Raw genomic sequence first — 13,956 nt, 5'->3', positions numbered from 1 at the left:
CACCTCCAGGCTCTCTCATTGGGCTGCCATGGATACTGCAAAACATAATTAAGGAACTGGTCCCCAGTTACAGAAATTCCTCCGTATTAGACATTGAGGATATGCATTACTTAAAACTTAACTTTTGATATTATTTTTAGGATAAAATATATGAACCCCAATTTTTTTTGAAATCTAGCAAAAGAATAGGTGTGCAAAAAGCACCATGTGCCACCTACACCACCAAGTATTGATGCATTGCAAAGACCTCTAAAAGGTGGAAGGGAACAACGTATGGTCCATTGTAACACGTGAGGTAAAAACTTCCCTGTAAGACCCTACTCTCGCATTATTAATTCACTTCTGGGCAAGTGATGCTCGGCAGCCCCACACAGGAACCTCTCCCTATTTCCAACTTAAAACACTGGGAAATGGTAGTGTTTTTAGGTGGAAATAGGGAGAGGTTCCTGTGAGGGGCCACCCTTATTAGGGTGTGTAACACTTGCCAATAAGGGATTTAATAGTGCGAGAGTAGGTCCTCACAGGGGAAGTCCTCAGAACAGAATCAAGTTACGGTAATCTTTTTTTGTAAGAGTTAAAAATCTTTGCATTCTATAAACCTGAAATGGATACAAATATACTGTACCTGTTTGTTCATATATACATAAATAATGGGATTATACATGGAAGCAGTTTTTGCAAAGAATGCTGGGATTGCTGAGAGACGTGGATCCAACTCTATGGTGGGATGTGCCGTAACCAGGATAGAAAAGGCAGCGTATGGTGTCCAGCAAATGAGGAAAGCCAGGATCATTATTACCACCATCCGAGTGACTTCCTTCTCTGGTTTCCTAGATGATCCCAATCTACTCTGAGTGTCTGACACCTATGGAGAGAGGACATCACTATTTAATACATTTTGTTCTTCATATCGCTTATATAGCATCAGATATGTCAATGTAGGGAATACCAGTCACACCGAGGCTCTGGTGTATGAGAGTAACCAAGCCCCTCGACCACATATCAAGACACATGTATTATAAATGGCACATTGTTTTGGAGCCCAGAAGTTACCCCACCTGCTGCGCCACCTCTGTCCGTGTCAGGAACTGTGCAGAGCAGTATCAAATTCTCATAGCAAATCTCTCCTGCTCTGGACAGTTCCTGACATGGACAGAGGTAGCAGCAGAGAGCACTGTGGTCAGACTGGAAAGAACTACACAACTTCCTCTGAATCATACTGAAGCTGATAAGTACTGGGAGGATCAGGATTTTTGAAAAGATGTAATTTACAAATCTGTTTAACTTTCTGGCACCAGTTGATTTGAAAACATTTTTTTCACTGGAGTACCCCTTAAAGTTGTGCATGTGCACCAATCTTCTGTTTATATCAAGACTATTCCGTGCTTTTTGTGACAAATTTTGATTTACAGTCAGTAGTGTTGCGCTGCCAGCCGGTTATCATCATCAGTGCACAACTTGGTTCTACATAGGCTTTGTATCAGCCCGCATAGGATACTGCACTGCATCACATATATGCACTTATAATATTTAAATGGAAATTCTTTTCCACCGGAGTACCCCTTTAATTTGTATCATGAACATTGGAGTCCTGAAGGGTAACCTGTCAGCTGTTTCATGCTGCCTGTGTTACTGGGACAAGCTCCGTTATCACAATGAGCTATGATTGTCTCTTAGACGCTGCTGTGTTTCAGAGTAATCCTAGTTTTAAAACTTAACAGGAACAGGGTAACCTCAGCTATTGGGGTGCTCCCGGACGGCTGCCACTGTGTTGCTTGGCTTTATTAATATCTCTTTCCCTCTTTGTGCATAGGGATTGCTACATCTAGTACATCACTAGTGTTGCTCACGAATATTCGCAATTCGAATATTATTCGCGAATATCGCATATTCGCGAATTCGCGAATTCCGCGAATATAGCGCTATATATTCGTAATTACGAATATTCGTTTTTTTTTTTTTTTGTTTTTTTTCTTCTTCACAGTACACATCACAGTGATCACCCCTCTCTGCTTCCAGCTTGTGTGGTGTAAAGAAGGCTGTAATACTACTGTGTGAGACTGGCGTGCGAAAATTCGAATATGCGAAAATTAGCATATGCGAATTTTCGCGTATGCGAATTTCTATATGCTAATATTCACATATGTTAATTTTCGCATACGCGAATGTTCGCACATGCGAAAATAATATAACGAATATGCGAATATTCGCGAATATATGACGAATATTCGTCCATATATTCGCGAATATTCGCGAATTCGAATATGGCCTATGCCGCTCAACACTATACATCACATGTTTTTACATAGTGTAGTTCAGGATTAGTCAGGGTTAGTTCTGTGTATAAAGATGTGATGGTCATACCTAATACAACAATGTTTATTGGTGATTTCATTGTGTAAATTAGTTTACAGTCTGTTTTCTGACTCCCAAGTGACAGCACCAGGTCAAACACCCCAGTTCTCACTTCCCCTGCGGTTTTGCCATAACCAGTCCGTTTACATCTATTGCACAGAGCAGGGGTCAGACTTTGCTGTGGTTTCCTCTTCTAGGGGTTCTGAGCAGACTGGTTTTCTGTATTATCTTAGTTTGCCAATAAAAGACTTATTACAGGGGTTGTCTGGAAAGATAAAACTAATAAAGAGAGAAAAGACTGGGTTAAAAAAAAAAAAAGCAGTACTCACCTCACTGATCCTCTGATGCTACCATTCCAGTGGTGCAAACCACTTCACGAGGCTGGCCACCGCTTAGGCCAGTGATTGGCTATTGGACATTTCCTGTGTTACAATGGGGACCAGGAAGTGGAGATCAGTGGTGATCCAGGCACCATCAGAATAGCAGTGACAAGGGATTGGTAAGACATGTACTGCTTTATAGTTTTTTTGTTTTTTTAACCCATTCTGTCCTCTTATGGAACCTGACTTTAGTCTAGAATGCTAAGCATTTTAACCAGCTGTAACCCAAAAGTTCACTGGGGGCACCCTGCTCATCACCTCCTCACCTAGGAACATCTTAAGGTCCCTATAAAATTGAATCAAGTGTCAGCTGACTCTGTTAACTTTAGCAGGACCAGCTGACCAGAGTTTCTCAAGCGTGGTCCTCAAGACCCCTCAACAGGTCATGTTTTCAGGACTTCCTCATATAACTGTGGTGATGCCTGATCACCTGTGAAAGACTAAGGAAATCCAGAAAACAGGACCTGTAGGGGGGTCTTGAGGACCACGCTTGAGAAACACTGCTATAAACTGTACAAGGAACTCCTGACTCTTTCCTGACCGATTATATTGGGGGAGAGAAGGGTCAGGTATGTTGGATTTCATCTACCCGACCTTTTTGTTTTCGAGGAGATAAGCCACCACCAGAGCCGTCTAACAGTGTATTTTACCTCTCCTCTCCCCATTTAGAACACAGGAATGTTCCTGATTGTGGGAGGTATAGGGGGAAATAGCTTCCTGTCTAATGAAAGTTTGTCTAAGAGTTATTAAGGGTATATGACCACATTAATCCTGTCTGGTTTCTAGGCAACATCAAATTAAAGTCTTATTAGGAAAACATGGCCAGACAATTACTTTGTGGTGTATCCACAGGCGTAATTGGTGGGAGTATGGTCTCTCGTTCCCACAAATATAGGGGGAGATTTATCAAAACCTGTGCAGAGGAAGAGTGGTGCAGTTTCCATAGCAACTAATCAGATTGCTTCTTTCATTTTTAAAGAGGACTGTGAAAAACGATAGAAGCAATCTGATTGGGCAACTGCTCCACTCTTCCTCTACACTGGTTTTATAAATCTCCCCCATAGTGGCCATGCCTGTGTGGTCACTCTTCATTGTAGTTTATAGGAGATGCAGAAGCAGCCAAGTGGGTTGGATTGGTAAAGCCCCTTTAATGCACATATCAGAATAATAGAGTGAAAATGTCACTGGAGTTCAAAGATCGAGATTTTTCGGTAAACAAAGATGAAGTGTAATTGCAGAGTCTATAATCAGTTTCTTGTTAAATAACAAAAAGTGCATCCAAATGCAAATAACAACCTTACATAGCCCCAAATAACTACACGTACTACATTTACAACTACGCTTACATACCATGCCTAATACTCACTTATTTTATTGTATATACATATTTTAGACTCAGGGTCCACATCCAAGGGCACATGTACCACAGAAGGGCAGGCGATATTTGATATGGGCCTCCTGAGTATAGTAAGGCTGTTTCCAGGTTGGCGTAGTGCCTTTTTAATGGGTGCACAGAGATGTGGTCTCCACAGGTGCTGCAGTGTTCTAATCTAAGGAAGCGGAAAATGTACTTACAGATGTAGCATGCGCCAACATGTGTGCAGTGGCACTTCATAATTAGTGTTGAGCGGCATAGGCCATATTCGAATTCGCGAATATTCGCGAATATATGGACGAATATTCGTCATATATTCGCGAATATTCGCATATTCGTTATATTCCCGTTTCATTTTCGCATATGCGTAACTTCGCGTATGCGAAAATTAACATATGTGAATATTAGCATATACAAAATTAACATACTTGAAAATTCGCATATGCTAATTTTCGCATATGTGAATTTTCGCATATGCGAATTTTCGCGCGCCAGTCTCACACAGTAGTATTAGAGCCTTCTTTACACCACACAAGCTGGAAGCAGAGAGGGGTGATCACTGTGATGTGTACTGTGAAAAAAAAACAAAAAAAAACGAATATTCGTAATTACGAACATATAGCGCTATATTCGCGAAATTCGCGAATTCGCGAATATGCGATATTCGCGAATAATATTCGAATTGCGAATATTCGTGAGCAACACTATTCATAATGTTTGTTCAGAGCAATATAGATATGAATAAGGAATATGAAAGACAAGATATTTATATATATATATATATATATATATATATATATATATATATATATATATAATTGATAGTCGGCAGCACACCAACTTTAGTGAAATCAAGTGTTCTTTATTCCATGTAGGAGAGACAACGTTTCAGTGATCTCACATCGCCATTTTCAAGTGTTTAACAAGTGAACCAGTGAGGTTTAAATATACCCCTTCATTAGTGACATCATCACAATTTACATATCACAAGACTTATTTGTAAGTGTCAAAACAATGCGTTCAAACATACAGTTATACAATCGTATCCAAATTTACAAAATACAGTGTCATCCTTCAGTGACCCTTATATACAGTGTATACATCCAATCGCCTCTGTAAAATTATTATGCAAATATACAATTATCAGTGCACAGGTGCTAAAGTGTTAATAGTGACGTTTAAAAACATTACCAGTCTGGTGTCCTGATTGGATATTAGTCCCAAGGCGCAAACCGCCATCCAGCCGCACGCCCGTAACATCCACATGGGACGCCGGGACTAGTTACCGGAAACTAGTCCCGACGTCCCATGTGGATGTTACGGGCGTGCAGCTGGATGGCGGTTTGCGCCTTTCCACTAATATCCAATCAGGACACCAGACTGGTAATGTTTTTAAATGTCACTATTAACACTTAAGCACCTGTGCACTGATAATTGTATATTCGCATAATAATTTTACAGAGGCGATTGGATGTATACACTGTATATAAGAAGGGTCACTGAAGGATGACACTGTATTTTGTAAATTTGGATACGATTGTATAACTGTATGTTTGAACACATTGTTTTGACACTTACTAATAAGTCTTGTGATATGTAAATTGTGATGATGTCACTAATGAAGGGGTATATTTAAACCTCACTGGTTCACTTGTTAAACACTTGAAAATGGCGATGTGAGATCGCTGAAACGTTGTCTCTCCTACATGGAATAAAGAACACTTGATTTCACTAAAGTTGGTGTGCTGCCGACTATCAATTATATTTAAAACGGGGATAGGAGCACCGAGATCCATTTGGCTTGCACCCCTGGAATTCTTTACACTGGATGTGCTGCTCCTTATTGGTCTATATATATATATATATATATATATATATATATATGCCCAGCCAAGCCAGATCACCCTGCTCTGTGACAAGTGGCAAAAACCACGAAACAGCTGTCTGCAGATGGGTAGAAACTTCCCTTTTGGGGAGTAGTCTGGCTTGGCATAAAATCCTGATCAGCTTTTTATATTCCTTAACAGGAGCTAAGCTGATACCAGGGAACATTACCTGAAAAGGTGATGTAATGAGCTGCTTTGCATATTCCCCTACCCAGAATGCCCGCGGAGTGCTTAATGGCCTTCTGAAGCTCCGTTACACCAGGAGTGGTGGCCTCTCCCTGAGGTAAATACTCACCCCCTTTAGCTACATATAGATAGATAGATACAGCATTTGTTTTAAGTTGTGGCTGTAGTAAAGGGCTTTAATGTCATGGCAGTGACATTTAGAATATTGGATTTTTACAAAAGATGATGGTATGAGTCCCACACTAATGCATTCCATTGATTCATAATTATGTATATGGGTGGATGAAAGCTTTAAAAGTTCACATATGTATTGGCAAAATTGAAAAGTTCATAATAGCAAGAGTCTTGGGAATCCTTCATCCTTTTGAAATAACACTGAACAGTTTCCATGTATAGATCGTCCTTATATGGACAATGACATCATCAGAACCTTCCAGGGCTTCCCTTTTGGGAGTGGGAATGTACCCCACTGTATGCCTGGGATATGTTCTAGCCCTCACTCTGAGGTATACATTTTGAAATCTCCAACCTACACCTCCAACAAAAAGTCAAAATGTGATGTGAACAGGGCCTTAAAGGGGTACTCTGCCCCTAGACATCTGATCCCCTATCCAAAGGAAAGGGGATAAGATGTCAGATCATCAGGGTCCTGCCGCTGGGGACCCCCGCAATATAGCAAGCAGCACCCACCTGTAACTGCTTCCGGAATTGCTGGAGGCTCTCAGGCTAATTCCTCCTGACCACGGGAATGGAAGATCGTGACGTCACGACTCCGCCCTCGTGTGACGTCACGCCCTGCCCCCTCAATGCAAGTCTATGGGAGTGGGCGTGCCGTCACATAGGCTTGTATTGAGGGGACGGGGCGTGACGTCACATGAGGGCAGAGTCGTGCCATCATGATCTTCCATCCCCGTGGTCGGGAGGAATTAGCTTGAGAGCCTCCAGCGCTTCCGGAAGCAGTTACAGGTGAGTGCTGCATGCTATATTGCGGGGGTCCCCAGCAGCGGGACCCCGGCAATCTGACATCTTATCCCCTGTCCTTTGGATAGGGGATAAGATGTCTAGGGGCGGAGTACCTCTTTAAAGGAATACTAAACTGAAGAATAAAAGTGTACAGCAGACAAACGTGCTTTTTTTTTTTTTTTTGAGTCTAGAAGATTGTCTTAATACTTTTGAAAAATTATTGTAGAAATCCTGCATGGAATATGGGGTGTTTCGTGCTGGTTTATTCCATTTTTATATAGAGAATGGCTAGGTTTGTAGGCTTAACCATCGTTGTGTCCTATGGCAAACAGGGCAGAAGGTGGGGGGGGGGGGCTCCTGCTGTGGACTGTGAGGAGGAGGAGGGTAGAAATAACTGATCTCTTGGGACAGATAGAGAATATGGGGGACATTTAGTTTTATGTTATTCATTTATTTTTTGCTTTGCTTTTCCGTATGTGTACCCAATTTATAAAAAAAAAAAAAAAGTTGCACGTCCTTTCTAAATTTAGTGCATTTAAACAAAAAACAATAAATCACTTCAGAACATCATTTTCTATGATTCATCCTCTTTTCTGCAACTTTTCTACACTAAAAGGCACAGTTGTGACTTTTGTGTGTCATTTTTTTCAAAGTGCCCTCCAAAGGCAGTTTTGTAAGATAGTTTTGACCTTGCTTAGTATGCAACTTTTTTTTTGCGCTATTTTGTGTGATATTTACAGTTAATAAATTACCACACCTTACCCCTTTAAACATAAAACATGATACATATTTGGCTTTGTAGTAATTGTACCTACAAAATAAAAGTAACCTGTTTTATAGAGTAAAATAAATTGCAAAAATAAATGGCCCAACTGCAGTGGTTTACCCCCATTACCCCAGGAAGTTAGAATGATACCACTGAAGAATATAACCCATCATGCCAAAAAAAAAAAAAAAAAAAAAAAAAAAAATATATATATATATATATATATATATATATATATAAAATAAACAAGCCCCTGTTTAAGTGAAAAACTGAAAAAGTTAAGGCTCTATGTATGCGGTGACACAAAAACGAAAATATTTTTTGATGCTCCTTAGACTAAATAAGGTACTATCCCCTATCAACATGGAGCAAGGTCAACATGCTCCCTCTATGCATTTTCTATAGGCGTCCCAGAGACAGCACTGGGAGAATGTATAAAGGGGGCTGGTTGACCAAGCTCTGTGCACAGGGAGCTTCGGGTGCCATTTTGGAGATTGTTGGGGTTTCAACTTCTGCAGTTCAAATTCTGGATAACCCCTTTAATAGCTTAGAGGAACAGTACCCCAATGTCATAGTATCCCCAGCAGTCTGGAGAGAGGTTAGCTGTGGGGGATTACAGCTGACCTTGCAGATCTCAATTGGCCTTAAAGGAGAACTATCATGTAGGATAACTTATCCCCTATCCAAAGGATAAAAAATAAGTGTCTGATCGCAGGGGGTCCGACTCAGAGATACAGAGTTTCGGTGTCTCTGGCTCCCCCATAAAGATACATGGAGGAGTGTGTCAGCCGCCTCTTCATGTGGGGGTTGACATGCCATGTTCCTGGGGAGAGCTAGGATGCCATGCAGGAGGTCATGGGGGTCCCAGTGGCCAGACCCTCTGCGATCAGACATTTATACCCTATAATTATCCTATATAATAGTTCTCCTTTGAAAGAAGTAAACCAAGGAATATTATTTTTACATCAAATATGCAAATCAGTGATCAAGAGGTGCAAGCTTCAGGCAGAGGACATAATAGGGAAGATCGATCCAATGTATATGAAGTGGGATGCTTGTAATGCCTTCATGACGACTTACTTTCCTTAGCTTTCTCATCAGCTTTCCATATGACACAAATATGAGCATCAGAGGTAGAACAAAGCATGTCATAAGGAACGTGATAATGTAGGTATGGTCTTCAGTTTCTCCCGAATACCTGTGCAGTAAAGAAAAGGAATAAAGGAATGGTCAGTGACTAATAGGAGACTGAAAAAAAAGTTGGGGTTCTGACCTCTGGGACACCTGCAGATCAATCAAAACAATAAAAAGGGAGCTTGAATGGGATAAGCTATAGCAAGCACAACAACTCATATGCCTGTGTATGCAATAAAGGGGCCAAAACACTCAATTTTACTGACCTGCAGTGGTCCCAGAGATCCGGTCCCCACTGAGCAAAACTAAAGGCCGGCCATGAATGTTAGAGTCTCCAAGAGCCCTATTAAGTGACATGACATTTTATTTCTTGTTGCAAAAAAGATTTATAGAAGTACCTGGTACTATTCCCCTCCCTTGAGGACACCATGGACTTCATAATAAAGACATGCCTGTATGGTCATCTATCTTGTTTGCCAGAACATTATTTGATAGCCATCATTGCTTGAGGAATGCAGCAGAGGATACTAGTTTGTTCACAACTATGGGACCTGGCCTCCATAATTCATATTTCACCTGACTCCAGGAAACAAGTAGCAAGGAAAATATATTTTTTTCTATTTGTATCAGTTGGACATATTCCACAGAAAGTGGCCACAATACATATGCTGATCCTATGTTGCCCCTTCTCAGTAGAGAGTAGGGTGTTCTGGCTTGGCTGGTGAGAGGCCTGACGAGGGACATCACCCTGAAACAGCTGTCTACTGGGGAGACTTCTGGCTTGGCATTAAAGGGGTACTTTGCCCCTAGACATATTATCTCCTATCCAAAGGGTAAGGGATAACATGTCTGATCATGGGGAGTCCAGCCACTGGGACCCCCCCCCCCCCCCCCGCGATCTCCGGGTCGGTGCTGCGGCACTACGGACACAGAAGCCTGGGGCTTCCGTGATTGTGACATCATGTCGCGCCCACCTCCATTCATGTCTATTGAAGGGGGCATGAATAGTATAAATCAATGTAAGAAACTTTGTAATATAGACAAAAATGCTTTTTTTCTCCGTCCACCCATCCTGTTGCTTAAAGGGGTACTAGCGTGGAAAACTTTTTTTTAAATCAACTGGGGCCAGAAAGTTAAACAGATTTGTAAATTACTTCTATTGACAAATCTTAACCTTTCCAGTACTTGACAGACTCTAGCAGTGACTTGACAGACTCTAGCACAGCCACGCTGACTATAACTGACTTGAGTTGACTGAAGATAGTAACAGAAGATAAAGAGGACTTGACTTACAGATCTGTGGCTGCAATTTAGGCTTGAGGCCTCCAGATGTGCTGGACACTGGCTCTGAGACGTCTGGACTGGACTGGACCTCAGCAGAGAGTGAAAGACGAGAGAAAGATTGTAGTACCTCCCCCTCTTATAAAGGCGGCCGAGCAAGGAGTCCATAGGCCAACTGCGGTTCACCTGGTGCTCTCTGGGTAGCAAAACATATGACTTGAACATGTGACAAGCCTTATCATGTGACTAACAATCATGTGGCCATATCAAAGGTCCTTTACCCTTAATATATAACTTATACACATTATTGGGGAAACACTGCAGGTGAGCCCTGAGGACGTACAGGGACTCAACCAGACAGGACTGTCGGAGCATATCCCGTACTGGGACATCACAGCAACCCAAGAGGATACTGGTCTCCCTAACAGCCGGGGGAGCAGTCTAACTAGTAGTGTGGAGGATGGTAACGCAGGTAGGCCTAGGCAGTTAGTGGATGTAGGGGATTCTATAATCAGGAAGACGGATAGAATAATTTGTCGCCCTGGTGCCAGGGTTCGGCATGTGGTGGAATGGGTGGACAAATTACTTTGGGGGGCTGGGGATGACCCAGCTGTTGTGGTCCACGGGGTAACCAACGACAGAATACATGGTAGATGGAGGTCCTAAAGAATAATTATACGGAACCAGGTGCCAAACTGAAGGGAAGAATCTCTAAGGTTTTATTATTTGGAATACTGCCTGTACCATGTTTATCGCCGGAAAGACAGCGGGAGCTTAGAGAGTTAAATGCATGACTTAAAGGGGTACTCCAGTGGAAAACTTTTTTTTTTAAATCAACTGGTGCCAGAAAGTTGAACAGAAATCTTAATCCTTCCAGTACTTATTAGCTGCTGAATACTACAGAGGAAATTCTTTTTTTATTTTTTTTGGAACACAGAGCTCTCTGCTGACATCACGAGCACATTGCTCTCTGCTGACATCTCCATTTTAACCCCTTAAGGACTCAGGGTTTTTCCATTTTTGCACTTTCGTTTTTTCCTCCTTACCTTTTAAAAATCATAACCCTTTCAATTTTCCACCAAAAAATCTATATTATGGCTTATTTTTTGCGTCGCCAATTCTACTTTGCAGTGAAATTAGTAATTTTACCCAAAAATGCACGGCAAAACGAAAAAAAAAATCATTGTGCGACAAAATCGAAGAAAAAACGCCATTTTGTAACTTTTGGGGGCTTCCGTTTCTACGCAGTGCATATTTCGGTAAAAATTACACCTTATCATTATTCTGTCGGTCCATATGGTTAAAATGAATCCCTATTTATATAGGTTTGATTTTGTCGCACTTCTGGAAAAAATCATAACTACATGCAGGAAAATTTATACGTTTAAAAATGTCATCTTCTGACCCCTATAACTTTTTTATTTTTCCACGTACAGGGCGGTATGAGGACTAATTTTTTGCGCCGTGATCTGAAGTTTTTATCAGTATGATTTTTGTTTTGATCAGACTTTTTGATCACTTTTTATAAATTTTTTTAATGGTATAAAAAGTGACCAAAAATGCGCTTTTTTTGATTTGGAATTTTTTTGCGCGTACGCCATTGACCGTGCGGTTTAATTAATGATATATTTTTATAGTTCGGACATTTATGCACGCGGTGATACCACATATGTTAATTTTTATTTTTTTTACACTGTTTTATTTTTTTTATGGGAAAAGGGGGTGATTCAAACTTTTATTAGGGAAGGGGTTAAATGACCTTTATTAACACTTTTTTTTTACTTCTTTTTTTGGAGTGTTATAGGTCTCATAGGGACCTATAACACTGCACACACTGATCTCCTATGCTGATCACTGGCGTGTATTAACACGCCTGTGATCAGTGTTATCGGCGCTTGACTGCTCCTGCCTGGATCTCAGGCACGGAGCAGTCATTCGCCAATCGGACATCGAAGAGGCAGGTAAGGGCCCTCCCGGTGTTCTTTAAGCTGTTCGGGACGCCGCAATTTCACCGCGGCGGTCCCGAACAGCCCAACTGAGCAGCCGGGTCACTTTCACTTTAGAAGCGGCGGTCAGCTTTGACCGCCGCTTCTAAAGGGTTAATACCGCACATCGCCACGATCGGCGATGTGTGGTATTAGCCGCGGGTCCCGGCCGTTGATATATCGCGGGAGCCGGCGCAGGACGTAAATATACGTCCTGCGTCGTTATGGGGTTAAGAACTGTCCAGAGTAGGAGAAAATCCCCATAGCAAACATATGCTGCTTTGGATAGTTCCTAAAATGGACAGAGATGTCAGCAGAGAGCATTGTGATCGTGATGTCAGCAGAGAGCACTGTGTTCCAAAAAGAAAAGAATTTCCTCTGTAGTATTCAGCAGCTAATAAGTACTGGAAGGATTAAGATTTTTTAATAGAAGTAATTTACAAATCTGTTTAACTTTCTGGCACCAATTGATTTAACAAAAAAAAAAAAAAAAAAAGTTTTCCACCGGAGTACCCCTTTAACCTCTTAAGGACCCAGGGCGTATGGATACGCCCTCACACCCTGGGCCGGGCAGAGATCGGAACTGGAGATCGGAACTGGATGCCTGCTGAAATCCTTCAGCAGGCATCCAGGGCAAACGCCGAGGGGGGCCATGTAGGCCCCCCATGTCGGCGATCGCCGCAAATCGCAAGGGAAATCGCCCTTGCGATCTGCGGCGATACCGGGCTGATCGGGTCTCTGGGACCCGACCGCCCGGTAATTTTGCATGATCCCGGCTGTCACAGACAGCCAGGACCATGCTAAAGTATAGGAGCGAGGTGGCAAGCCGGCCACCTCCTCCTATACCCTGCGATCTGTCGGTTAGTTAACCGACCAATCGCAGGAGGGGGGGCGGTTACTTCCTCCCGTCCTGCCCGGCCCCTGAAAGTCCGGAGAGGACGGGAGGAAGACCGGAGGACGCGGCGGGGGACGGGGGAGTGCTGGGGACCGGCCCCGATACTTACCTCGTCCCTGAAGACCCGGATCCTGGCGGCGGAGACGGCGGAGACGGCGAAGACGGCGTCGGCGGCGACAGGTGAGTAGATCTTCAGCCGCGGTTGGGCCCTTTACAGCAATGCACGTCGCCGTAAAGCGACATGCATTGCTGTAATGGGACCCTGTAAACTACAACTCCCAGCATGCCCAGACAGCCCTTGGCATCTGGGCATGCTGGGAGTTGCAGTTTTGCAACATCTGGAGGTCCACAGTTTGGAGACCACTGTGCCCTTCCAGATGTTGCAAAACTACACATCCTCAGCATGCCCTTACTGTCCAGGCATGCTGGGAGTTGTAGTTCTGTAACATCTGGCCCTTCAGATGTTGCAGAACTACAACTCCCAGCATGCCTGGACAGTTTTGGCATACTGGGAGTTGTAGTTTTGCAACATCTGGAAGGGCACAGATTGGGAACCACTGTATTAGTGGTCTGCAAACTGTAGTCCTCCAGATGTTGCAAAACTACAACTCCAAGCATGCTGGGAGTTGTAGTTCAGCAACATCTGGCTCTAAAGATGTTGCCAATTACTACTCCCAGCATGCTTGAGAATGTTTGGGAGTTGTGGTTTTGCAACAACTGGAGGCACACTGGTTGGGAAACATTGTTTCC

At 42.7% G+C, this 13,956-nt stretch overlaps 1 protein-coding gene across 1 annotated transcript in view; it reads right to left on the bottom strand.

Annotated features, from left to right (window-relative positions):
- The window catches only part of LOC130281650 (vertebrate ancient opsin-like), a 120,479-nt gene that overhangs the window by 15,255 nt on the left and 91,268 nt on the right, over positions 1-13,956 (bottom strand). The window contains exons 3-4 of the mRNA XM_056529097.1: positions 8,992-9,109; positions 626-865 (exon numbers count right to left, since the gene is read on the bottom strand). Of these exons, the coding sequence (XP_056385072.1) occupies positions 626-865; positions 8,992-9,109 (358 nt within the window). The remainder of the gene's footprint in view (positions 1-625; positions 866-8,991; positions 9,110-13,956) is intronic.

Source organism: Hyla sarda, chromosome 7 (genome assembly GCF_029499605.1).
Source record: "Hyla sarda isolate aHylSar1 chromosome 7, aHylSar1.hap1, whole genome shotgun sequence".
In the NCBI taxonomy this organism is placed as follows: domain Eukaryota; kingdom Metazoa; phylum Chordata; class Amphibia; order Anura; family Hylidae; genus Hyla; species Hyla sarda.
The sequence above is the reverse complement of the archived record's forward strand: the minus strand, read 5'-3'. Positions and strand labels throughout refer to the sequence as shown.